Source organism: Chaetomium strumarium (genome assembly GCF_033439665.1).
Source record: "Chaetomium strumarium strain CBS 333.67 chromosome Unknown B0T15scaffold_1, whole genome shotgun sequence".
In the NCBI taxonomy this organism is placed as follows: Eukaryota; Fungi; Ascomycota; class Sordariomycetes; order Sordariales; family Chaetomiaceae; genus Chaetomium; species Chaetomium strumarium.
Genome location: NW_026944429.1, coordinates 978,622 through 1,003,214, shown reverse-complemented (window position 1 = coordinate 1,003,214; position 24,593 = coordinate 978,622). Strand labels below are relative to the sequence as shown.

At 56.2% G+C, this 24,593-nt stretch overlaps 8 protein-coding genes across 8 annotated transcripts; 4 read left to right on the top strand and 4 right to left on the bottom strand.

The window, feature by feature from the left end:
- Nucleotides 1-2,945: 2,945 nt before the first annotated feature.
- On the bottom strand, nucleotides 2,946-4,541 carry B0T15DRAFT_506378 (RTC4-like domain-containing protein; the record flags this gene model as incomplete). The annotated part of the gene is made up of 1 exon (XM_062867569.1): nucleotides 2,946-4,541. The coding sequence occupies one exon, from the start codon at nucleotides 4,539-4,541 to the stop codon at nucleotides 2,946-2,948; it is 1,596 nt and encodes a 531-aa protein (XP_062725404.1).
- Nucleotides 4,542-4,804: 263 nt separating this feature from the next.
- On the top strand, nucleotides 4,805-6,682 carry B0T15DRAFT_8813 (Dynamitin-domain-containing protein). The gene is made up of 3 exons (XM_062871418.1): nucleotides 4,805-5,106; nucleotides 5,168-5,227; nucleotides 5,278-6,682. The coding sequence occupies exons 1-3, from the start codon at nucleotides 5,068-5,070 to the stop codon at nucleotides 6,484-6,486; spliced, it is 1,308 nt and encodes a 435-aa protein (XP_062725403.1). The 5' UTR covers nucleotides 4,805-5,067; the 3' UTR covers nucleotides 6,487-6,682.
- Nucleotides 6,683-6,877: 195 nt separating this feature from the next.
- Nucleotides 6,878-10,132, top strand: B0T15DRAFT_488340 (heterokaryon incompatibility protein-domain-containing protein; the record flags this gene model as incomplete). The annotated part of the gene is made up of 2 exons (XM_062866502.1): nucleotides 6,878-8,777; nucleotides 9,831-10,132. The coding sequence occupies 2 exons, from the start codon at nucleotides 6,878-6,880 to the stop codon at nucleotides 10,130-10,132; spliced, it is 2,202 nt and encodes a 733-aa protein (XP_062725402.1).
- Nucleotides 10,133-10,780: 648 nt separating this feature from the next.
- B0T15DRAFT_506375 (COG4 transport protein-domain-containing protein) lies at nucleotides 10,781-13,365 on the bottom strand (the record flags this gene model as incomplete). The annotated part of the gene is made up of 2 exons (XM_062867568.1): nucleotides 10,781-11,986; nucleotides 12,040-13,365. The coding sequence occupies 2 exons, from the start codon at nucleotides 13,363-13,365 to the stop codon at nucleotides 10,781-10,783; spliced, it is 2,532 nt and encodes an 843-aa protein (XP_062725401.1).
- A 147-nt stretch (nucleotides 13,366-13,512) lies between these two features.
- B0T15DRAFT_8701 (uncharacterized protein) lies at nucleotides 13,513-14,699 on the top strand. The gene has a single exon (XM_062871406.1). It carries the CDS (start codon nucleotides 13,675-13,677, stop codon nucleotides 14,392-14,394), a length of 720 nt encoding a protein of 239 aa, XP_062725400.1. The 5' UTR covers nucleotides 13,513-13,674; the 3' UTR covers nucleotides 14,395-14,699.
- A 583-nt stretch (nucleotides 14,700-15,282) lies between these two features.
- Nucleotides 15,283-17,817, bottom strand: B0T15DRAFT_488337 (P-loop containing nucleoside triphosphate hydrolase protein; the record flags this gene model as incomplete). Its single annotated transcript, XM_062866501.1, has 3 exons — nucleotides 15,283-17,175; nucleotides 17,279-17,542; nucleotides 17,704-17,817. The coding sequence occupies 3 exons, from the start codon at nucleotides 17,815-17,817 to the stop codon at nucleotides 15,283-15,285; spliced, it is 2,271 nt and encodes a 756-aa protein (XP_062725399.1).
- An 838-nt stretch (nucleotides 17,818-18,655) lies between these two features.
- On the bottom strand, nucleotides 18,656-22,704 carry B0T15DRAFT_406114 (uncharacterized protein). Its single transcript, XM_062865306.1, has 4 exons — nucleotides 22,205-22,704; nucleotides 20,939-22,145; nucleotides 19,544-20,884; nucleotides 18,656-19,475 (listed from the first exon to the last, which is right to left on the bottom strand). Exons 1-4 carry the CDS (start codon nucleotides 22,355-22,357, stop codon nucleotides 18,907-18,909), a joined length of 3,270 nt encoding a protein of 1,089 aa, XP_062725398.1. The 5' UTR covers nucleotides 22,358-22,704; the 3' UTR covers nucleotides 18,656-18,906.
- An 806-nt stretch (nucleotides 22,705-23,510) lies between these two features.
- On the top strand, nucleotides 23,511-24,392 carry B0T15DRAFT_506371 (uncharacterized protein; the record flags this gene model as incomplete). Its single annotated transcript, XM_062867567.1, has 5 exons — nucleotides 23,511-23,562; nucleotides 23,675-23,676; nucleotides 23,876-23,996; nucleotides 24,075-24,190; nucleotides 24,225-24,392. The coding sequence occupies 5 exons, from the start codon at nucleotides 23,511-23,513 to the stop codon at nucleotides 24,390-24,392; spliced, it is 459 nt and encodes a 152-aa protein (XP_062725397.1).
- Between the last annotated feature and the right edge of the window lie 201 nt (nucleotides 24,393-24,593).

The following is a 24,593-nucleotide window of genomic DNA, read 5'->3' as shown; positions in this document are numbered from 1 at the left end:
GTGATGCTGCTGCTGCTGATGCGGGTCACCTCACAATAAGGTAATGCGATGATGGCCACAGGGATTTGGGGGGTCCGGCGGAAAGTGCCCGCCTTGGGGCGAAGGTTGGTTTCCAGGTTGGGGGGCTGTGGGCCGGTCTGCAGGGCTCCGCCTTCATCCGCTGGGCTGCGGAGAGGAGAACCCCACGGCAAGGGCTTGGAACGGCGAGCCGGGGCGACGGGAGTTGGTGCCCGCCAACCAGAACCTGTCGGAATCTGTGACACCGTCAGCTTTGAACGTGCGGATGCCGTGCGTACACTAATGTAGCCGTTCGCCTGCCCTTACTTCGCATATAGCGTTTTCGTCGACCATACATACCTTAGGTAAGGTAGATAACCTAATAAATGCGGTAGGTAAGGTATGTAATGTACTACCAGGTATGTAGAGCTACATTCTTATACATACATACATACCGTATTAGGTGCGAATGTATTGTACAATATTAGTACAGTACATACGGAGCGCTGTAATAACGTTACAGCCTCTGGCGGCCCCCAGGTAGGTAACGGCCCGAACAAGCGGGTGGAGCCCGGGCGACCTAGGCTCGAGCCAGGCTAGGGCTCGGTAGGTTCCAACTTGAATCAATGGAGTCCTCAGTTTCACTGAGCTTGTACCGGAACGTACACTAATTCCAGCCCCATACAAGCTTTGTTGGGACACATGAGCGCTGATTAGAAGTTGCTCGATTATTAGGGGACTGGTTTGATATCGCAGGCGATGTTGGCTTAAGAGTCAACTATTGCAGCTCAACAGCAAGGGCATGGTGATTGGTGTAGGACGCTCGATGATCCGAACCTACCGCCTAAAATAGGTAACTTCCAGTGTGCGTTCAAGGTTCTCGCCCTTCCCCGCTGCCGTTTAACTTTCTCGCCTACATACCTACCTACTCATTGTCTCATAGAATAACATCACGCTGCGGGAGCGCCCTGCAATTACTCCTACGTCTTCAATCCGTCGTCTTTCTCACAATCATCCGTGTCACGATGGAAGATGTCTACGAAGTAAGGTACCTATTGAACCGGGCCACCACGGCCCCGCCCGATGGAAAGCTCGGGCCCGAACCGACGTTGGCCCCCCGCGTAAAGGGGCTTTTGTTCCAGCTGAATTCATGTGCAGCATTGCCGACTTATCTCTCTGAATAAAAGCCTCCAGGCTTCCAATTCTACAGTCACAGACGACGTGGACTTAACCCCAATCACTCCTGTCTCAACAACGCCAAATCCTACTGCCCAGATGGCCATTCAGCGGTTCAGCCTAGTGTGCTAAAAATATGGATGTATTACGCCGTATAATTCCTGTAGACTACATACGTTTACTACGGGTATGTGGGCCGTGTACGGATGTACATACAGTATGCTGCCGAGACGGCACCGGTCCTCGCTTATTATCGAATCAGACTAGTAATACGGAGAGGACTCCGTATGTAGTGTGCGGTACTAATTCCAGGTTGTAATGTTAGAAGTCCCACTCCGTGTACACAGGCGCTTCCCCTCCACTACTCCAATACCTCTGTACAACATACCTAGCTTCCCGGAGGTGGTCAAATACACAAAGCACAGGTCAGATGTCGAAGAACTTGAAGTCTGATACTATCTTGTGGGTTTCAAGCTGAGTGAACAACTGCCACTCTCTTACTCTGATCCCCCAACGTGTTGCTTCCCACACCGGAGATTGGTCCAAATCCCATGATGACTGCTTCCGTGTCGGTCAGCGTAATGAGCAGAGCTTGCCGAGCGAGGTTGCTTGAACTTGCTTCTTCCCGTCCCAACAAACCTCGTGCAACTCAGACAGAGGGACGTCTGGACTCTGAGTCTACACTCCAACCTCCAGGCCTCACTGGCAGCTTGAGATATATATGACGTAACTGCTCTTTATTGAACTTTCTTTTGTAAGTAAGTGAGGTAAGGTAGGTAGCTATTTCGAACTTTTAACTTCGGGTTCTCCGGTTGGTCATCGGAGTAATCCGTACTACTAGGTATAACAGTCGACTCCTTGCGGTGCCGCCATATCAAAAGCGCCAACTCCCGTCTCTACATGGGATGTGCCCGCTCATTGACTGTGTAACGTATAAAAGCCTCGAGACCCCAAGTTTACCTTAAGCTTACATGAGCATGCCACCGAGTCAGAAGACACCACATTGCGCCCAGTCGCTGGGATCTCGGCGGTAAGACACCCAGTTACCTCCACGCAGCGCACTTGCCTTGACGGAAAACCGAGGTCACCATCGGTCCCGTCTTCCTAAGTTTGTCACCAAATCTTAGTTCTCCCAGTCACACCCTCAACGACTCGGTCGGCACACATCTAGGCCTATGCAGAGCGAGTCAGATACTGAGGGGAAGCTCCCGTCATGTGCCCGTGGAACCGACGAATCAAGCTTTCGAGGTTTCACTCTCTTCGCCGCTAGTTCGCAATCAACTCATTAATGTTGTCGATACAGGAAGGAGTCAACCTAGTGTGCTATTGCCTCTCGAGTTGCCTTGTTCATAGTCCCTATAGAAAAGCGTGACTGGCATGGGGCCGGGGCTAACTGCCGTCGAAGCAAACATCGAAGTGAAAATCTCCGTCGTCTCAGACCCCGTACACAGAACCCCCCGTCAATATGACGTTGAGATCGAGGGGTACGGTTGCGCCTTCACACCTGATTCCCGCTACAGGCTGTGAAGATCTGAATAGCCCCTACTGCGTTTGCGCAGCTCTCCTGACACTGACTGGGCTCGAGACAAGCCAAAGATGGATCAGCGGAAGCACAATCGTGTGTCTCTCATCAAGACAGCGACTATCAAGCAACTTCAGATTCGATACGTATATAAGGCTCTCTGGGTCGTGCGCATGTTGATCCACGGAACATCTCTCTAGCTAAAGCAGACCGCTGACTTCCCCACCAACCGATGTGGCCAGTAGCCTCGTCATTCAGAATGGTCATCCTCCTCCAAGACCACGCGGTCAGCAATTTCATCGTTCAGGAGCTCACCAACAGCAGAGCTGTCCGTGAGGATCTTTCTCGCCTCCTCCTCCCCGACACTCATATCCTCCATGATTAGTTGTACCGCCAGCTCCGGTACTAATACAGATTGCAAATATGCCGTGTGTCCCCTCGCCGCGACCAGCCTGTCCTGTAGCGCCCTTTTACGCAATAGGGACGAGAACTCCCGGATCAAGTTTTCCGACATCGCCCTCAGGCCGCGGATGCCATAATACCCCGGCGTGAGGTTGGCATCAGACCGGAGAAGCGTCCTGTTCTGGCCGGAGCGGATGGTGTCCCGAAACAGCTTGTCGTAGTGTGATGGCTCGCCGTCCTCCAGGATCTTGCGGAGGTAAGGGTAGTGCCGGGCTATTCGATCGTCGAGGTGCCGCCAGTCGACGTCTGGGTACCCCTTTTGGATCCATGCCTCCCTTGCTGACCGCCGGTTGTGATCTTGACAAAACCTTTGCATGTTTGCAACTGTCACACGGGGGTATCGCTCTTTGAATTCGTCGAGGTCGCTCTTGTCGACTTCCTTGCGGCACAGTGGACAGATGGGAGCTGCATCGGAGACTATCAAGTCCAAATCTGTCAACGGGGAGGAGGAGGGTTGTAACAAATTGGATGCATTAGACGTGTCCACTATTGGGATAACGGCACAATTCAACCTCTCATATTCAGCCTCAACAAACGAATCCGGAAGCTCATCTGGGATCCTGAACGTGGGTCTTTGTGATTCTCCTGGTGTTTCGGAGACTGCTGAAAATGCCAAACTCCCGTCGTCCGGCATCCTGAGCCGCTTCTTTCGTACTGGAGATCCATCCATTGTTGAATCAGAGTCACTATCTGGAACAGGCTTGAGCTTGCGGGGCGGCGAGACGGCCTCGTCTCCAACTTTCGACGGGGATGAAGGCATCCGGAGCTTCTTAATCCTCTTTGGGCTCTCCTCCTCCGGTGTTAAATCCTTCAGAGGCTGCTTGAGAGTCCCTTTCGGCGATGCCCCTTGCCTTGGCTTCTTCTTGGCAAAGTTCCGCAGTGCGCCGTATCGCTTCAGGACATTTCTTTTCGGTTGAGAAAAGATCGTGTCCGCTCTAGACTGATCGCCGAGCTCTTCCAGGCCCGGAGAAGTCCGCTCAAGCCTCTTTGGCGCAGGAGGGCTCGATGCTTTATCGGTTTTCGTCACTCCTGTCCGCCGATCTGAGTCCCTAGGGCTTGAACCGGGCTCCCCCCGGGTGCCCGTCCTTGTCGATGACCGGGTCTGCTTGAACCGTGCCGCTGATGTTGTAGCCTTTCCATTCGCTTCGCCATCTTTGTTCTTCCGACCGGACGACGAGCTTGGCTGGCTGGCCTTCAGAAAACGACTTGGCTGGATGCTTCCCCTGTTCGACAATCCTTCATTGTCACTCAGATCGGAGCTGCTCAACGGAGGAGCGTCGACGTCGACGTCCTTCATGTCTTTGGTGACAGGTCGGCGAATAATTTTCAGCAGGGGAGGGACGGATTGCTTGCTGCTGAGTCCAACATGCCGTTTGCCAAACATGTGAGCAACTTGGCTTGCTGGATGACCAGGCTGCACTATCGACGTGCAGCGCTCTTAGTCAATATCCTTTGTGTTCAAGTGCAGCATCAGCGGCTGGTAAGGTTCACACGAAGTCGGCCTCAACACAATGAGAAGCACCTATCCATTCTGACGGAGCTGTAGGTGTAGGGAATGAAGTGAAAATATCCGGCTTGAACCCGGACAGCAACTCAGCTTACATGAGCCGAGTAACCGAGAAAGCAAAGAGCAAACATAAAAGGTGAAAATGTCAGAGATGCACGCAACCACCAGTCAACGCTGTACGAAGCTAATTTGGACGGGTTCGGAAGCCAATTTGCATCGGAAGGCGCGACGCTGGTTGCTCGACGCGTTTTGGCTGGATGCAGTGGGGCTTGCCGACTACTGCTGCCGCGATGATTGGTGCTCACTGCTCAGACACCCCTAACATTCAACACCCAACCTCACTCACACCTCGACAACAGCTGCGGACGGAGATCGTGCCCGGTAATTCTCAGACAGCTGCGAGATGACTTCAAGTAGGAAATATGCAACATTGCCGGACCTAGTAAGTCCGCAGGCCCAAAACGTGCGACTCGGCTATGTCTAACCGGTCTTACTCCGCCTAGGATTCGGCGCCGGATATCTACGAGACGCCGGAGCTCACCGACGACCATTCGACAGTTCCAGTGAGTACTTTCCGACGCGCCGTCGGAGACTCGACTAATTCATGCTGTAGCCGACGACCGTACGGTCACCTTCCGACGATGAGTATGACGAAGATGAAGAGGACGCTGCTGGCGTTTCGCGGTCCCGCCTTCGCATAAATGAGGCCCGGGCGAGGTTCATGCCCTCCGCGGTAGATGCGAGCGATGTAGACTTCTCAGACCGCCTCAGCAGCAGGCGAAGGTCTTACAGGACGTCGACCCGGCGACGTCGGATCCTCGATGATGGGACGGAGGAGCTGGGCGACCTGAGCGACGAGGACGACGCAGGGAACCTCACACGGAAGATCGCCAGGCTGAAGCGGGAGATTGAGGAAGCCAAGGAGGAGTACGGAAAGCAGAAAGCAGCTGCCGCCCAATCGACAGAAGAAGACGAAGTCCAGAAGGACGAGCTCGATTCGATCAGCAAGCTTCTGGACGAGATCTCCGGAGTCGACGAATCACTTGCCTCTCGCACTCTTCCTCCGGCTAGTACTCTCTTTGCTGCCAGACCACAACCTAGAGTTGAGGAAAGGGCACATGGAGACTCCAAAGACGGCGCCAAGTACACGATGACATATGCGCCGAGCTATGAGCAGACTCAAGCTCTGTCCAAGGCTGCCGATTTCGACCGACGTCTTGTCGTGCTAGAGAAGGCATTGGGTGTCGGGTCGACAGCAATGCCCGAATTCGACTCGAACGGCCTACCTCGGGCCATTATTCCCCTCCTGGAGAACCTCCACAAGCAAATCTCGACCCTATCCGACGCTTCGGTTCCGTCGCTGGACAGCATCAGCCGGAGAGTACGAACCCTGACTCAGGAGGCGGAAGGTCTAGAGAAGGCACGTCGGAACGCTAAGGCGGCCCAAGATGCCCTTGCTTCAACTGGATCAGGGGCAACATCCGAGGCCGCTGCCCCAGAAGACTCGGAGCAGATGGCCAAAATCAATGCGCTCTACGGAACCTTGCCGACCATCGAGAACTTGGCGCCGCTCCTGCCACCCCTTCTCGACCGTCTCCGATCGCTACGGATGATCCATGCCGATGCTGCGACGGCGGCCCAGACGCTGGAGCGCCTTGAAAAGAAACAGGCGGAGATGTCATCGGAGATTCAGATGTGGAGAGAGGGACTGGAGAAGGTGGAGTCTGCTGTCAGGGAGGGTGATGCGACGATGAACAGGAATATGGATGTGATGTCGAAGTGGGTGAAGGACTTGGAGGAAAGGATGTCGAAGTTATCTTAGACGGCAGACTACAGTGATACCCAACGCCAAATATGTACTGATGAATACTGCAGTGGGGGGGGTCTTAGGTGGGTGACATTGAATGTATGGACTTTTATTATGGGCATGGTGCCTTAGGATTCGAGTGCTGAACTTGGCTGGCCCAAGAGGGCATGGCGTCTTACGGACATCCCGTACGCGGAACCGCCCACTTCCCTCAGCTGAGGATCTCACTCAACCATCGATATTATGGATGCTCTCGCACCTTTCCCTCATGTTCATGGGGAACTGACTTCTAGCCCTGGAGAATTTGTTCATTTGGTCTGGTGCTGTGAAGTCTCGGACTCAGCCCTGTGGATTGACGATCTTCTCATCATCTACCCGTGCACCGCCCTGTGTACTGCTATTCAAGATGACCAGCAATCCTGAAGCAATCCCGCCACCATATGCGACCGTGCTGTGCAATGTTTGTTGCAGCTTCCATATGGAGACGTTGCAGGCCCGACGGGAGGCGGATAATTCCCTGCCATGCGCTCAGCTCTTCGAGTCCGCCGACAACGGCTGCAAAACCTGCCAAATTCTGTCAAACGCCGTCCGGGCCTTATACCCCGAGGAGAACCCGGAGCAAACGCACTTCTTCTTCTACGTCGGAAGCATGTATTGCAGCGGTTGGAAACCTCAGACAAGACCGGATGCGCGCCTCTGGTTATTGGACCCCAAGGTTCGAGACACAAACAGAAAGGTTATCCAGTTGTACCGCAATTATAACGACCTTTGTCCTTGGCCGTTCTTCCTGGAGGCACGGACAACTCCGGCGCATACTGCCTCCGAGGAGAGTCGCGCTTGGATCGTCAGCAAACTCAAGGATTGTCTCGCCGAGCACGCGGAATGCAACGTTGGCCTGGACGCCTCACGGCTGCCTACAAGAGTTCTCGACCTGGGCCTGGACTCCGTCGACGATGGCCCTGTCAAGGTTCTGGAGACCAATGGATTACGTGGACGGTACGTGACTCTCAGTCACTGCTGGGGCGACCCAAGCCACATGCCCACCAAGCTTACTGCGCGGACCATCGAGGAATACAGAAAAGGGATCTCTTACGACTCCCTTCCCCTAACCTTCCAGCATGCTGTCACCTTCACCAGGAAACTGGGCGTTCGCTATCTCTGGATCGACTCCCTCTGCATTCTTCAGCATGACCACGACCAGGACAAGGAAGCCTCCGACCAGGATTGGGAACAGGAAATCGGCCGCATGAATGAGGTCTACCGGAACTCATACTTGACGCTAGCTGCCGCGTCCTCTACCGACTGCAACGGCGGGCTTTTTTTCGAAGCAAAGACAATCGACATCAGCGTGCCCGGGGCCGCCGATATCCCGCATGCGCTCTTCGCCCGCAGGAGAATGAAGCACTTCCAGCCCGACTTCCCCCTGATGAAACGAGGCTGGGTGGCACAGGAGTACTTCCTCTCGCCGCGCACCGTTCTCTTCGGGGAGACAGAGCTCCTCTGGCGGTGCCGCAAACTCTCGAGATGCGAGTGCAATGACGGTCCTGCCCAGCCAGCCAAGGACGAGTATTACAAGCTCCTGGAGCCGACCGGGGCCTCTCCCACGCAAGCAGCGCTCGCGAGGTTGTGGTACGAGTTCATCAACACCTACTCACAGACCGCCTTGAGCTACCAGACGGACAAGCTGGCCGCGGTGGAAGGCATCGTTCAGTACATGCGTCCATTGCGGAACAGCGACTGTCTCGCGGGCCTGTGGAAGGACACGTTCGCGTTGGATTTGCTCTGGATGATTGGGCCGCGACATAGGCCCGCGCCAGCGAGGACCTTCGAGGCTAGTCCGCACGGGCGGAGACCGGTCTGGAGTTCCCACGAGCACCTCTTTCCCACGTGGTCATGGGCAAGCGTTCCGTATAGTGTCAGCTGGCCGGGAGGTGTCAACTTTGTTCAACAGTCTTTTCCACAAGACACGTTTGTCACCCTGGTCCAAGACGAGCGTTCTGGGCGTCCGGCCAACGAGGTCACTATTCGGGGAATCCTCGTCCCGACAACACTGGGGAAGGTGAGAAGGAACGACGAGGGTAAAAAGATCTTCTACTTGCCCGACTTGATCGAAGAGGAGGCGCAGGAGGACGATGCCGAGGTGCATTGCCTCCGCGTCATGGTGGAGCAGGACGACCACTGGTCACTACTCCTGCGCCACCGGGACGGGACGAGGAATGTCTACGAGAGGTTGGGCGTCGTCGCTTTCAGGAAGGCGAACGGGCAGGGCTTCCCGGTGTGGTGGGAGCCTTTTGAGGAGTGGGAGGGTGAATATGTAACTTTGACACTGGTGTAAATACTTACCTGGTACCAAGGTAGGTTATTTGATAGTAGATGTCTTCTGCCTAATCATGGCTCAACGGGGGTTTGCTCTCGAAACCTCGAAACAAGGCTCACTGGCAGTAGGCTGTATTCGTCGTCAAAACTTCGCCCTGATATTCTTCATGGCATACCTATCTTGGATCCTATCGGCAACCGAACGCTAGCAGCCATCAAAGTTAAGACACAACCGTCTTCAGCCCCGTCGCTATAGCAACTACTGTGGGCATCTAGAAAATAGAATGCTCTCCCAAGCGCACATATTAGTCTAGATCAGTTAGTCCCTAGTTTCAACGAAGTTGACCTTGACATTACAGTCTCCATCATAGCCATTATAAAATATACATCTTCCTACGCTCAAATCCGAGACCAGATCTCAAGCTTGTCTGGGCTGGAGCCTACAGTAAATGAGTGAATGCAGTGCCAATGAGCCAGTGTCGTTAGGCCAGCTTACAGCTGGCCCTGGCAGCTGCCCGATTTCTGAGTGGGTCAATTCTTGACCAATCAAGTGCATCCACTTCAGAAGATAAATTGCTCCGAGCTGGGTTGAAGCTTTTCGACTTTTCTACTCCGTTCGCACAACCAAAGGCAACAGTGGCAGAGAGCTCATTCTGCAACCCATTTGCCAATGGGCGCCAAATGATGCCCAGTTTTCTCGGCGGCTGATCACTGTGAGAAAAGGATGCCTCGAGCAGCTATGGTAAGGCGACGCACGTGATGGCCTCTCCGGTTTAGTTAAGCTCAACCTTGAGAGCTTGCAAATTCCTGGAGGGGCTTGTCCCCTCCGACCACGCAACAACCAGCAAAGCACCAAATGTAAGTTGCGCAACCATCGCAAACACCTCTCGATCTCCCCGGTTGGATGATGCACCAAACAGCATGTATTACCTGAAAACAAATTTGATGTGTTCTCAAATCACCAAGATCTCTGACAACCGCACCATTCATTTTCTCCGTCCTGCTCTCGCCAATGCGGCCCAGAAGCTAACAAGGGTGAAAAGCTAGGACGATGACTCCGAAGCCACCCAAAGGGCATTTTAACATCCTGTACTTTGCCAGCGCGGGTTCGTACACCTCCAAGAATGTCGAAGCCCTGCCGGCTCCACTGCCACTGAGGAAGCTCTTTGCTACGCTCGAGGAGCGGTATAAGGGCATCAGGGCGAGCGTGCTCGACCACAGTCTAGTCACGATAAACTTGACGTATGTGGATGTGCCGGATGATGAGTCCGCCGGAGAGACCGATGAGGTAGTGATACAGGAAGGCGACGAGGTCGCGATCATACCCCCAGTTAGCTCCGGGTGACGGCGATCAGCCGTCAACGAAATACAACACGATCCAATCTCAAAATCACCATCCTCAGTTCCACGGTGAAAATCTCGAGTTTGTAGACATTGGTCGGGAACCGCCGTCCAACAGAGGCCGAGTTTCCCTTGCCCTCCGAACTACCCCACTCCGTCGTTTATTACTACAACCCCCCAAAACCTCCAGCTCAAGAACCCGTACTCAACATCTTCACTTCCCCCTCCAACACTCCACCATCCCAACCCTCAACCGCCACGTTCTCGCAGCTTCCTCCTGATCCAGCGCCAGAGTAGGGATATCGCCCGGACTAAGGCCGTGACAGCCAGCGTGCCAGCAACAGCCACCATTACGCTCAACGTAGTGACAGTCAGGATACGTTCCGATCCATGGGTGTCAGCCTGCTGCTACAACATATATCAGACTCGCAAAGCGCTAGTACGATGGCGTCCTAGGCTGTTGACCGTCAGACGGAAGACTCGTTCCAAGGTTGCTCGGAAAAGAAAAGACGCCCTTGCCACTTTTATAACCTCCCGAGAAATCTTACCTGGCTATGCCGACCCATGAAACAAGTGAACAACAATGCGCCTTAATAATGTCCGCCATGGCGCATCGCAAGAGATTTAAACCATAATGACACCTGTAGACCGCTTAGGTCATGACTATGCTCCTCGCCCGCCTCCTCTCCTCCTCAGTCAGCACCCACTGCATCTCACCCTCGCCCTCCTCCGCGGCCAGCTCCTCCCACTCGTCGTCCTCCATGTTCGCGACCATCAATATCTGCGCCGTCCTCCCAAACAGCTCCCGCACTGCATAGTTGCCCTTGCTGATGCTCCCGATGATGCCGCCGAAATCTCTCTCCATCCGTATCGCCCCGTACGGACTCGTCCTCCCGCCGGCATAGCTCCACACCCTCTTCTCCAGCACCCGCGCGAGGTAGTCGGCCGTCAGGTCCAGCAGCGTGGTGTACGTCCGCGGGGTCATGAGCCGCGCGATCGGCCGCATCAGGCCGTCCCAGCCGTGCTCGAACACGCGTGGTACCTGGTCGAGGATGTCATCCTCGGTCTGGCCGTTCTGCGCCGCCAGTTCGGCCAGCTCCTCCTCGGTTAATGTGTAGTCTGCGTCGCGGAAGGTGTCGGTCAGGACGGGGCGTAGCCGGGGCTTTATCACGTTGCTGAAGAGGACTTTGATCCCTTCGTTGAGGAGCTCGGAGGCCTTGGCGGAGAAGGAGGCGTTGAGGTTTCTGAGGCGAGTGGCCACCTCACCTGCTTCGTTCTTGAATGGGAAAGCGTCCTGGAGCGGCCTGGTGTGAGAGGAAACGCCGATGCCGTTGGCGTGTTGTTCGGGAGACTGGAGGAAGCTAGAGACGATGCGGGCGAGGTATTCGTTGGCCATGTCGAGGCTGTTGATGAGGACAATGAAGGAGATGATTTTGTCTTCGGGCGGGAGGTTGCCCTGAACGGTGGCTCGTGGGTAAGATTCGTCGCGCATCTTGCGCTGGATCATGCCGACAAAGTCAGAGCCGAGGATGCTGGATATGGTGGCGACAACGGAATCGATGACGCCTCGTTGAGACGTGGAGATGGATCTCTGGATAACGGTGTTGACGATATACATAACCACGTCAACTGCCGAGATGATGAATGGGGGATTGCTGTCTATTGATCTGCTCATGCTCAACGAGAGCCCAGGCGGAGACTCGTCGAGCTGGAATGCCTTCTCGACGGACCGCCGGAAGAAGAAAGTGGTGAGCACGTTATACGGGCTAATGAGCTTCCCTGACACTTTGCGGCTTAGGTTCGACTTAATCAGGACGTCCGGAACAGTGAGTTGAGAGTCGTCGGGCGCTTGTGGATCCTAGGAACTGTTAGCCCTTGAACGACGAGGCCCCTTCCGTATTGCTTTCTTACCTGGCACTTTGCGGCAAGGAAGCGGGAGTAGACAGACCACTTCTCGAGCATCACGGCGATCTCGACCAGCAGAGCATCCACCTCCCTCATGTTGACGCCTTCGTCCTCGCTGTTACGAGCATCGGTGGCTTGGCCACCAAGAGCAGGCGAATTGACCCGCGGGGCGCCTCCAAAACCGCGATTTTGCGGCAGGAAGCTCTGTACCAGGAACGAGAAGGGGTAGCTCTTGACATCGGTGAGCCTCCGGTCCACCGTCCGGTCGTCGCTCCACGAGTCAAGGATAATTCCGCCCTGAACGTCAGCCTCCATCTGTAGTCTCTCAATAACCCTGACCATCTTGCCCGTTCCGTAGTGTCTCTCCACGAGCCCACCATGCGCGTCCACGATACGTGCGATGTGATCAAACAGCCTCGTCAGGGCATTCGCGAAGAACACGCCGTCCTTCCTCCCTTGCCCGGCCCCTTCCTTCAACGAGGCCCTTGCCTCGCCCGCCACACCCTGGCACACATACTGCCCGTACACGTCGAGCCCCACATCGCCCCTCCCAATCAGGGGGAACAGCTTAAAGAACCTGGTGACCTTCGCCGCATCTCCCTCCGCCGCCGCCTTCTTGAACTCTCTCAGAAACAAACTACACAGACTCTCCCTGGCCTGCTCGAGCGTAACCCACGGCGGATCCGGCACCTCGACGGTGGGCACGACGGCGGCCGCGAAGCCGCCCCGCACGATCTCGTCCGGCACGCGCGCCGCCCGGGCGATGTAGCCCGCGGCGGCCTCCCAGTCCTGCGGCGCGCCCATGCTGCCCACGACGCCGGCCACGCACGCCTTCAGCTCGGCCACCTGCTCCACGACGGCCAGCGTGTCCTCGACGCGCTGCTTCTCCAGGTCCAGCGCGCGCACCCGGCCCGAGAGCCGCGCCGCCGTGTCGGCTGCCGAGGAGAGGATGTTGTTGGATATGCTGCGCGCCGCGATCACCTGGGCGCCGAGCCCCGCGCGCAGGTTGTCGAGCCGGGAGAGCGAGCGGGAGAGGTCGGCGTGGCTGGATAGGAGGGCGCTGAGGTCGGCTGTGAGGGCGGCTTCGCGGGCGTGGAGGGCTGCTAGGGCGGTGCGGATCTCGGAGGGCGTGCTTGCATGGCGGAGGGCGGAGAAGGACGGGCCGTCATCCTTTTTGGAGGGGGGTTTGGGGATGTTGGTGGATGATGGGTTCGCGGTGGTCATGGTCATGGTGGGAGGAGGCTTGTTACTGCTGCTGCTGTTGCTACTCGGGCCGGCGGTATTCGTTGACAATGTGAGGGTCGTGGCGGCGCCATTGGGAAGAGCAGACATTGGTATGGCCCTCACGAGAATGGCGGCGCATTGCTGCTGCGTGCACACCAAGGGTCGGATGGAGGCTCGGTTGACGTTGCTCCGCGGGTCGTGGTGAGAAAAAACAATACCCCGCTAAGCCAGATTTCGAAATAGCGTCAGGGTGCTTTAACCTGAAATGGAAATAAACCACTACATGACCAGTGGTCCACCTTTCCCACCTAGAACGCTCCCAACGCAGCCCAATGTAATAGAGCCACTTCGTTCTAACCTATCTACACGATATCTCCCTTATTCCTTGTAATCTGTTTCTTTTTTGCCGACGTCACAATGGGCCTCAAGATTCACACCATCGGCACCTCGACCCTCAGTCGGGCAGCGGAACAGGCAGTGCTGACTCTGGAGGTTTCCAGCACAGGGCCTACACAGTCTGGTGTTTCGCATGAGGTCACTACGACATCAAACCTCGTGCAATCCGAATTGGAGGCACATTCGTCTGAAAGGAGTACGGCTGAGCGTGCGGGGCCCACCACCTCTCCGTCTGCCGATGAAGTCGCTGTTAGCCATTGGAGCATGAGCTCCCTGAGCACCGGCAGCTACATCCCCTGGGATGCGCAACACGGGGAAGAGCAGCAGCGGAACCCCGTGTATACAGCCCGGACTACCTTCGAGGTCACGTTCGGCAATTTTGCCAGGCTGGGCCAGATCGTGTCTAACCTGGCCAATATGCCACACGTGTCTGTCGTCAGCATCGAGTGGCGGCTGACCACTCCAACTAGGCTGGAGATGAGCAAGGCTAGCAGGAAGCTGGCCATCGAGGATGCAGTCAACAAGGCCACGGACTACGCCGCAGCGCTGGGACGAGCCAGAGTGGACGCCCTGGAGGTCAGCGACACGGATATGGGAGGCGGCGACCGCCCGGCTGTGGCATATATGGCCAGCATGGGCAGGCGGATGAAGGACCACCAGGAAGAGTCACTACACTTCACGCCGCAGAACTGCGAGGTTCACTGTTCGGTCAAAGTCCTGTTTGAAGCATCTAAAATTTAAAGAAGGGGTAGGAGGGGGCAATGGAGGGAAACCCCTCGGGCTGGGTTGGCATTTGTTTCCTACGACTCAAAGATATCTAACGTCAGACAATGCCTAGGCGGCTGGTTTAATCCGGCACTGAGTTGAAGGAGCGAGAGAGCGGTTTAAGACTTCTGTCGGTGCTTTCCTTCGACTGCGCTCATAGTGACGTCAAGGTCTGGTGACGGCGCGCCTTCGCCTAAGTCTTCGGCCCTTCGAGGAGAGGTATGGTCTGACACTTCATGGTCGAATGGGAATAGAAATGGATGGAGCGGGACATGAGGGGTTTCCTGGAGCGGTTCAGGCACTTGAAGGTCCCTGTCCGATTCTCCAGTCTCACGCAACCGGCTTGGAGGGCGCAGACGAAATCTTTCCCGAGGGTGGGGTTGAAGTGGGCGAGCAGGCTCTCACTGACAAGATGGCGACGGAACAATGGGAGAGTTTCATGCCGGGCCCGCAGAACAGCTTTGTGGGAGGGGTCCGGAGTTTGACGGATTTGGGGTTCTAAGCTGGCTGCTCCCTTTCGGGCGGGCATAGTGTAAAACTCCGTCCTCGTGTTTATCGGTAAGTCTCGATGGTGGTGGTGGACCTCTATGCTTTTTCTCAGAGAGAGGGGGGAGAGTGAGGCATGGGGAACGCAAGAGTTCCAATTGACCTGCTTCCTACTGATTATTTGGACAGCTGACTGCCTAACCGTAGTGATTTGGCAAAATGGCAAAACCATTCCGGGGAAGCCAAGGTACCTTGTGTGTGCAAATACAATACAATACATCACACACGATCGATGACAAACAGCATACAGCAAAATGAACGAATAATTCGCACTACTCTCCCCCTTCCGGCACGTCTCCTGCAGTAGCAATAGCAACGTTACTGGCGCAAGATCTCCTTTGCGGCTATCAGGTCATCAATCGATCGGTTGAGTCTCTCGCGCTCCTCCCTAATTCTGGGTGACTCGCCGGCAATGCCCTGCAGCTGGTCCGGTTTCAGCCCGATCACCCACTCCTGGCTGAACACCCTGAGCGGCGTGGACGGTCCGAAGAGGAGGTGGTAGTTGACCGCCTGGTTCAGCATGTTGTCGACAAATCGGTCTCGAGCGATGTCGTAGTATGCCTTGAGGTCGTCATGCATCTGCTCAACGACGTCTTCGATGTCCGATTTCGCCTCGATGGCCTTGCGAACGTTGTCGAGTGACACCCTGGGGTCGGGGAACACGCCCTTTTCATGCTCGCGCGTGGCCTTCACCTCGTCGACGACCCGCATGCCGCGGGCCTCCTGCCGAGACTCGTTGAAGTAGGAGTTGAGCGTATACGGCCTGGTGTCTCGCTCGGAAGCCACGAGGAACTCGGCCGCACTCATGCCCACCTCGTACCGTCGCAGCACCTCGTCGAGTATGGCCGACCACAGCTGCGCGTGGACGTGTGAATCCGCGCAGACCACCGCAAGAGTGGCCTTGATGAAGCGATGGATGGCCACGATGACGCGGCTCACAAACGCCTTGCTCATGCTCGGCCACTTGCCCGACTGCTCTTTCCAGGCGCTCGACCACACCGCACTGCTGTACGTGACGAGGTCCATGCCGCGGGAGCGCGAATACAGGTCGCTGATCCAGCTGGTGATGCCGTCCGCTGGGTCGTCGACGTCAAACTCGTGGCTGATGATGTTCTCCAGCTCGGGGAAGTCATCCGGGTCGATATCCTGGGCGGATTCCCGGATCTTCTTCTCATCCCCGTTGGCACTCCACAGCTCGCGCTCGCGCTCGCCCTTATTCTTTTCGAATCGGCGGAGGACTGATTTGTGGCGGAACTCCCTGTTGAAGGCGTCGGCGAGATTGACGATCTGCGTTATGAGACGGAGCTGGATCAGGTGCTCGAACGCCCCGTTACCGGCGTACTGGGCCTCGAGCCCGGCTCTCGTCAGCTCCTGGAATTCTCGGGCCATGCTGCTCAGGTACTGTCGCTGCTCGTTCGCATCCTTCCGAGACGGGCCGAGCTGCTTCCGTTCCGTTTCCATGGCATGGAGCTTGTTCCCAATGTCCCTCCGCAGTTTCGGGAACTCTCGGTGCGCCATGTGGCCCAGGAGGTCGGCGAGGCATGCTTTCAGCGCTCGCACCCCGACCCTGTTCAGGGGCAGGCTGCTCCAGGGCTCCTTCTTGAATTCCGTCTCCCGGCTCATGAACTCGGCATCGCTCATGTCTGCGCCGCGGCTCCTGACGAGGTAGTAGCCCAGCCGAAGCGGCTTCTTGTTCCCGTGGATGATGTCGCACACCGACCTGCGCATGCTCATCTCCGGCACCAGGTCGGGTTTCGTCAAGATGCCCAGCGTCCGCTCCCCGTCCTTGTCGTACTCGTCGGCAAGCGTCAGGATCTCCTGGTTCGAGATGTCGATGTTGCAGGGCAGCACGGCCAGGATGACGGTGCGGCTGTCCCGGATGTACGATCTCACCATGTCCCGGACCATGGCCATGTCCTCCTTGGTTGTGAAACCCTCGGTGGGCGTGCGGAAAATGCCGGGCACGTCAATCACGGTCAGGTAGTCGACCGACGGGCCAAAGATCTCGATCTTGAGCACGTCTTCGCTGAAAACGCGGCCTCCCTGCGCGAGATTATCTGTTGTCGTCGCTGGCATTTTTCCGGGCTTCGAATCGCCATCCGATGATGATGTGCTGCCGTCAGAGACCAAGTCGTCAGATCCGTACCCGGAATCCACGCCGGCCCTGGACGGTTGGTTCTTCGTCATCCGGATGCCCATCCGCTTATCGACCTATGTCCCCCCCAGACATGTTACTAGTTAGCAAGCACTTGTCTCCAGAGAGAGAGAGATGTACATGTACATGTACAAATACGGCGGCGTGGCTTCAACGAACCTCCTTCAATATCGCAGGGAACTCGGTGCGGAAGTCCTCGAGGGACAGGGCGCTGCAGCGATATTCTCCGACGTGCTTCTTGTGCGCCTCGGTGGCGTTGGGCCTCGGGATGATGCTGACCTCGACGCGGGACACGTCGTCGCGGCGCTGCGTGATCTGGGTCGCATAGCGCGTGCAGAGCTCCACGCCGCGCGGGAACGGAATCCCCGTCAGGCTCTCCAGCAGCGACGACTTGCCCGAGCTCTGATCGCCTACGACCACGAGCTGGGTGGTGCATCACAAGGTTAGTTAGGTAAGGTAGTTTAGCGGAGACCGCAGAGGCTTAGATGGAGGAAGCGGTTGTGCCGGGTCTATTATAATACTATATATATATACATATATATATATATATGAAGAGGTGCGATACTTGACATAACATAACATACCTGGGGAAGCGGGACGAGCGTGCCGATGTTTCGCTCGCGGAGCTTGTCGATCTTCCACAGCAGCGAGGCGCTGACCAGCAGGTCCTGCTGCGGTGTCTGCGTATCCTGAGCCATGGTAAAGGGGGAGGTGGGTAAACGCTGAGGGTTGAAACAGAGAGGTTAGTTCTTGAATAGCGGTTCAAATCCAATAGATGAGTAGAGATGCTGGACAACAAGTGACCGTGAGTCTTCCGTCGGGCCTTCATCTTCGGCTTCTTATACAACAAGACACAGGACAACCCGCGCGCGGAGTAGCTATGCTCTCCATGCTATCCTTACCGAAAACCCATGAGCATATACGCATAACGTCCAGGTAAGGTAGGCAGACTGGCGGCGCAGCTGGAGGCTGGAGCGCTAACCTGAAACCTACCTCCCGTTTCGCCGGGCGAGGAGGCCGGCAGGGGGAGAGAAGGTTGGCCTCACCACACACCGAACCCATACCCGACTTCCTGCTCATAGTAAGGTAGGTATGTACTCAAATATAGATAGATGCTGCAGTCGTTCACTAGATCAAGTAAATATAGGCGGCCCGCAGACGCCCCCGGCGCATGCCCATACTGGTGGTACAAATACCTATGGCAGGCCTCAATTCATTCACAATGCAATAACTAAGGTATCTGGGCCAAAACGCGCGTTGCCGAGCGCGCAGCCTTGCCAGAACGCCAACCAACGTAAGTATGATGGTGGCTGCATAAAATCCCCCTGTAAACTGTCTCATCCGATGTAGTGTAACCGCAGTCCTAAACTGTAAAGGCGGTCCACGTCTCTCGGCCGCCTTATACATAGGTAGGTAGGTAGATACCGGGTACTTTCAGCCGCAGCACCCGTATTGCCGCCCTGTGAGTTCGATAACCCCATAGATACCTAGGCGCCCCCTTTCGCGGAGGTCACTTAGTTGTTGGCCCGCCCTTGTCACGCACGTTGATAGGGGTTCTGTATTGTATGTACATACTGCACATGAACAAGAGCCGGCTTCGTCGGCTGTCTAGGTATGTATTAGACTGGGGTACTCCGTAAGTACAGTACAATTCCAACCCCCCAGTACCGGTCATATACACCGCACGCACCCAATCCAGCCCATGACATACAACATCTAATCGTACCAGGGCGTAACCAAGAACTCATTCACAACATAAAGTAAGCCGATCAGCCACCAGGGGCATCTCAAACCGCCTGACTATACGCTCCACCCAATGCAGTGCCAACCCCTCTCCTCCCCCTGCCGCCTTCCCTCCCATACCTCCACCATTTCCTGGCCTCATCCGCCCAGAACACCGTGCTGCACAGCACCACCAGCCCTGCCAGATCCCGCCACCCGAGCGCCTCGGTCTGAAACACCTCCTGCAGCCAGGGGAAGTAGATCACCAGCAACTGGCCCATCAAGCTGCCCGCGACGGCCCAGTTGAACAGCACGTTCTGGAGCAGCCCGACCTGGCCGCGCAGCACACTCTTGCTCTCGGAGCGGCAGGCGAGCGCGTTGAACATGTCGAAGAGCACGAAGCACGTAAAGGTCATGGTGGTGTCGCGGCGCGTGACCTGCCCGTCGTCGAGCATCTCGTGCGTGTACACCAGCATCGTGCCGGCCATGATGATGGCCGCCTGCGTCAGGACGCGCGCCACGAGGGGGCGCGTGAGCACGGCGTCGCCGCGCCGGCGGGGCGGCCGGTTCATGACGTCCTTGTCGACGGCTTCGACGCCAAGGGATTGTGCGGGGGGTCCGTCCATGATGATGTCTGTGAAACAGAAAGGACACGGTTAGATGGGTCCCTATAAAGGTACGGTGCTCTGAAAGAGGACTTACTGATCCAGAGGATCTGCATCGCGTTGAGCGGAGATTTGAAGCCCAGCGCCGTGCAGATCAGGACGAGGGAGAGGCCGGCAGCGCTGGTGGAGAGCTGGAACGTTAGGAAGTTCTGGATGTTGTTGAAGATGCCCTTGCCCTCTTCGATGGCGTGGAGAATGGTCGAGAAGTCGTCGTCCGTCAGGATCATGTCGGCGGCTTCCTTGGCGACGTCGGTGCCGTGCATGCCCATGGCAATGCCAATATCCGCCTTTTTGAGCGCTGGCGCGTCGTTGACCCCGTCTCCCGTCATGGCGACAATATCGCCGCGGGACTGGAGTGCCCTGACGATCTTCAGCTTGTGGTCCGGGTTTGTGCGCGCAAAGATGGTGGTGTGGTCCAGTACCCTCGCGAGGTCCTCTTCCGACATTTCGTCGATTTCGTCGCCTCGAAGGACCGGCTTGACGGTGATTTGGTTGGATGTATGCGCCGTAGGAGTGGCAATCGCCATGCCCAGCTGCTTGCCAATGGCAAGCGCCGTGGTCTCGGCATCGCCAGTGATCATGATGACCTTTACGCGGCCGCGCATCAACCTCCTGATTGAGCGTCCGACGCCGGGCCGTGGTGGATCACTCATGCCGACCAGGCCCGCAAAGGTGAGGCCCTTGTACTGCTCCTCGACGCCGCAGTGGACCGGGCTCTCAGCCCTATCCGAACCCGGGGTGTTGCTCCTGGCCCCCTGGGCGGCGGGCCTACTGCTTCTGGACTTCGCGACAGGCCCACTCGCGAAAGCCAGGACCCGGAGACCCTGGGAAGCCATCTGCTCAGCTGCCTGCAGAGCCTCCTGCCGCCGGGTCGAGTCCATGACAACCTCCCTGCCGTCCTTAGTGACATAGGTGTCGCAAGCTTCCAACACCTTATCGATCGCCCCTTTCATGTACGCGAACTCCTTGTCATTCTTCCCTCCTTCCGTGCCAATGGTGACGCCCATCCACTTGCGCTCAGAGCTGAAGGGTGTCTCGCTCACCCGAGGTCCAATGGAATCTCGGACGTCGTGCTCCTTAAATCGATCCAGGAGGTCAAGCATGGCCACATCCGTCGGCTGTCCAACCCACCGCGTGTACGTCGATGTTTGGTCCCTCCCTTGGGTCGAGGAGAGCACGGCCCTCGCAGCGGCGCCGTTTTCGGTGTACTTGTGGGCCAGGCGTGCATTATTAGCAATGTTACCAATGCGCAAGATCCTGAGCGCGGCAGGATCAGGCTTGGTCTCAGTCGCCTCATCATCGGAATCAACGTCAAGCGGGTCGTCGGCCCCAAAGAACCACATCTTGGCGGTTGTCATATGGTTCATCGTTAGTGTTCCTGATCATTTGAATTAGCGCAGCTGATTCACGCGTTGCATCTCCTCATACATACCCGTCTTGTCGGTGCAGACCACGTTGACGGACCCCAGGGTCTCAACCTTGGGCATCTTGCGGACGATGGCATTGTGCCTTGCCATCCTGTGGACGCCCAGAGCAAGGGTGACGGTCACAATGATGGGCAGGCCCTCCGGAATCGCCGCGACAGCCAGCGAAATAGAAATGGTGAAGATCTCAAGTAGCTTCTTCCCCTGGAACCACCCAATGAGGGAGATGAGGCCTATGATGACAAACGACATCTTGCTCAGCTGGGATCCTAGATCATCCATGGAAATCTGCAGCGGGGATCGCGGGCTCTCGGTTCCGGAGACGCTGGTCGCGATGGTGCCGAAGTGCGTGTCGCCCCCGGTTGCAAACACTATGCCTTGGCCGTGTCCTGACTTCACCAGCGTGCCCATGTACGCAATGTTGTGTATTCCATCATGGTCGCCCTTGGCATCGCTGGTTGAAGTCCCACCAGTGGCCAAGGAAAAGGAAGGTTGAGGCAACTGCAATGTTGCGCTGCCGTAGGTTGGCGTAGCGAGCCCACGGCGGGGGCGCGTGTTCGCGGTGACCCTGACGGGCTCATTCTCCCCCGTGAGATTCGACGCATCGATTGTCAAGTCGGACGCCTTCGTCACGCGGATGTCGGCCGGGATGCGATCGCCGGTTGTGAACAGCACCAGATCGCCAGGTACCAATTGCGCTGCCATAACCTTTGATGACGTCGCCTCCAGTACCTCCTCCTCAGGGGTAAGCGAACCGGAGCTGTCGCCCGGTTCAAGGGTCTTGTCGCCAGCCCCTGGCCAGTTAGGGGAGCGCGAGCCCGGAGATGCCTTTGATGGCGCCTGCTTTCGTACCAGATGCGCATGATTTGGGACCAGGTGGTTGAGCGCCTCTATTGACTTCTCGGAGCGGTACTCCTGTATGAAGCCCACGCTGACCACAATGGTCACTGCTACCGTGATGCTCACGGCGTCGTCCATGTTCCCCGCTAAGATCGACGCGCCGGCGGAGACCAGCAACAAAACGATAAGTGGTTCTTGAAACTGCTTAAGAAAGCGCAACCATATTGGCTCGGGCTCTTCGTGGGGGATCTCGTTGGGCCCATAGTCGCGTAACCTCGAGAGAGCCTCGGCCGGCGTGAGGCCGTGTGTTAGCGATGTTTTTAGTCGAGCGGCGACTTCCACAGGAGTTAAAGAGGCGTATTCATCGGCGACGGTCTGCGTTAGATTTGTTAGCCGTCTTGTTCCACTCCGGGTAACCCGCTCTAGGTTCATACTCTAGATTGCGCAGATGTCGTCCGTGGACTCAGCCTTGGTGAAGTGGACCACGATCGCGAAATCTCTAGAGGTACCCCTGGTGGCGCTGGCTCTTCCGAGCTATTATAGAGCGGCAGCGTATCACTGCTATCTTTTCGCATGAACTTGTCCATTTTGTGATTCAGAGGAGCCGTAAGGGGGACCGCAGGACGTGGGCGCAAAGAACCCCGAGGGGGAGCTGATCAAGCAACTGAGCGTCATCAACGGCCCGGCTGCGACAGCGGCAGCGGGAGGCGGAGTTTGCCGGTTGCAACAATGCGACCACAAGAGAGGGAACTTGGGCACTCCAAGTTTGATCAATACATCAGGCGTGAATCGGCATCGTTTCTAGCTCAAGGAAGCTGCTTGGGCATTCCAATGGCACTCAGGGTGGAGGTGGAAACGTGATGGACTTTTGGACCGAGCCGGGAGTTGTCGCTTGTTGTGGAACGTGTTTTGTTCAGGCCTAGACTAAGACCCTTGCGGGATGTGGGGCGCTCGCATCGAGCAAGGGCCCAGGGGGCTGTGAGCCAGGGACAATGTGCTTGCCATGCACTTGTCATCTCAGCGCATTTGGGCACTGAATCGATTACGACGGGAGGTCCAGACCGTGAATCAGATCTTCAGTCCATATGGCTCAATTACCTAGCTGAAAATGTAGCTAGGCGCCTAAAAACCAGACGATGCCGAGTGGCCAAATGCGAGTCCACAAAATCAGTGTGCAGTTGCTCCCATGCTGGTCATGACTTCTCTAAACGAAATCGTACGAATAGATCAAATTGTCTTTGCGGCTGCCGCATCTCCACTGCTGATGAAGTGGGAAGAATGTAAGAAGGAGAAGTAGGAGAAAGAAAACAGAAAAGAAGGATAAAGTGGAAAGAGACAAACACCAATACATGTATTGAGATGTAATACTGAGGCAACACTCGTACGCGATTTGTAATTACCCGCTACCTGCGCCCCTTAACAGCGTAAGCTATACGGTAAGGTACCAGCAGTCGGTAATGTTACTACCTTGGGTATTTGTTACCATAATGTCTAGAATCCTAGATCATGATCGTGCCTGCCGTGTTTGCTAGTACCTCCTGGTTGCCACCTCTGCTTGCTTGACACCTGACATATTCCCGTCCGTCCCGCCATGTCTCGTTCCTGCCACATTCATCTCCCCTTCAGGTCATCCCAAATCTCAGACTCCTCTGCGTCCCTTAGGCCATGCGATATTCCCACCCGTACATCCTGCTTGGCTCACCAGCATCAGTTCTGTCCCGGATGTAGAGACAGGGGAACATGCGTTCCAGTCGAGAATACTTCGTCGCCCAAGGGCTTCGCCGAGTTACCCGTAAGCCATCCAACATTTCTTTTTCTTTGTCTTGGCTCTAATAACAACTTACGACGAAGCTTCCCTCATGTCTCGGCAATCCATGGCGAGGCTACGGCCTGCTCGTATCTAGATGTAAGTCCGACTTACGATTGCCATGGCAGATACTGACTAATACAAGACTTCTGAATGTGGCGGTCTCTAAGGCAATGTAGAGAAGGGTCTCCTAGACCACGTCATGGGAAGATGATCATCTTTGACATCGTCCACTCAGAGGTGCTAATCCTCGGCCGCCCGCTATGTCGTCTCTGTCTTCTTCCTTGTCCCTCACTAGACTTATTACTACTTTAAGGACATGAAAGAGCTGGACGGGCTCGCAAGGAAGCCCACGGCGTCGATGTCGTGTGTCACCTTCTGGCTAGATGAGCGCCAGGCCGACCAGCATTATGTCACAAGTTGCGCCAACGTGGCGCAAGGATATACGGGAACCGACGTGGACTAACATACTGACTTACAGGTAAAGAAAAAAAAAGCTATGGACCCCTCCGACCTCACCTTCATCATGTCAGCCGTCAACGACACCGCCAACATCACCGCCGTCGTCGTCACTACTATCACTATCACCACGACTCCTTACCGCGTTCATGATGTTGACCTCATGCTGATATACGACGACGGGACAGGCTCTCGCAGCCTCAACTCGGATAGTCGAGGCGGGCAAGTACCGCACCTACAAGGTGGCGGTGAAATATGATAGTGAGGGACAGGTCAAGGAGAGCCGCTGCATGCGGGCCAGGGTGGTTCCGCGATCCATGAAGGAGATGGTCAACAACTTCAGCGGACAGCGCTGAGCAGTGGTGCGACAGTAAGTGACTGGCCGTCTCGTGGAATGCGTTATAGGGTGCTGACACTACTGACCGAGAACCGATCATGCGCGAGCTCCAGGACGGAGGACGTTGCAAGCTAACGAGTCATCGGCCGGCGCTTCTCGAGGCCAAGAACGATCTTCGCGGCGACGATGGGAAGGCGCAATTGACAGACAACGTGCTGGG

Coding starts and splice junctions, on each gene's coding strand:
- B0T15DRAFT_8813 (XM_062871418.1), top strand. CDS start 5,068: ATGACTTCAAGTAGGAAATATGCAACATTGCCGGACCTA. Junction 5,107..5,167: donor ATGCAACATTGCCGGACCTA/GTAAGTCCGCAG, acceptor TACTCCGCCTAG/GATTCGGCGCCGGATATCTA. Junction 5,228..5,277: donor ACGACCATTCGACAGTTCCA/GTGAGTACTTTC, acceptor TTCATGCTGTAG/CCGACGACCGTACGGTCACC.
- B0T15DRAFT_8701 (XM_062871406.1), top strand. CDS start 13,675: ATGGGCCTCAAGATTCACACCATCGGCACCTCGACCCTCAGTCGGGCA.
- B0T15DRAFT_406114 (XM_062865306.1), bottom strand. CDS start 22,357: ATGGACAAGTTCATGCGAAAAGATAGCAGTGATACGCTGCCGCTCTAT. Junction 20,885..20,938: donor GGTCTGCACCGACAAGACGG/GTATGTATGAGG, acceptor TCAAATGATCAG/GAACACTAACGATGAACCAT. Junction 19,476..19,543: donor GATGCAGATCCTCTGGATCA/GTAAGTCCTCTT, acceptor TCTGTTTCACAG/ACATCATCATGGACGGACCC.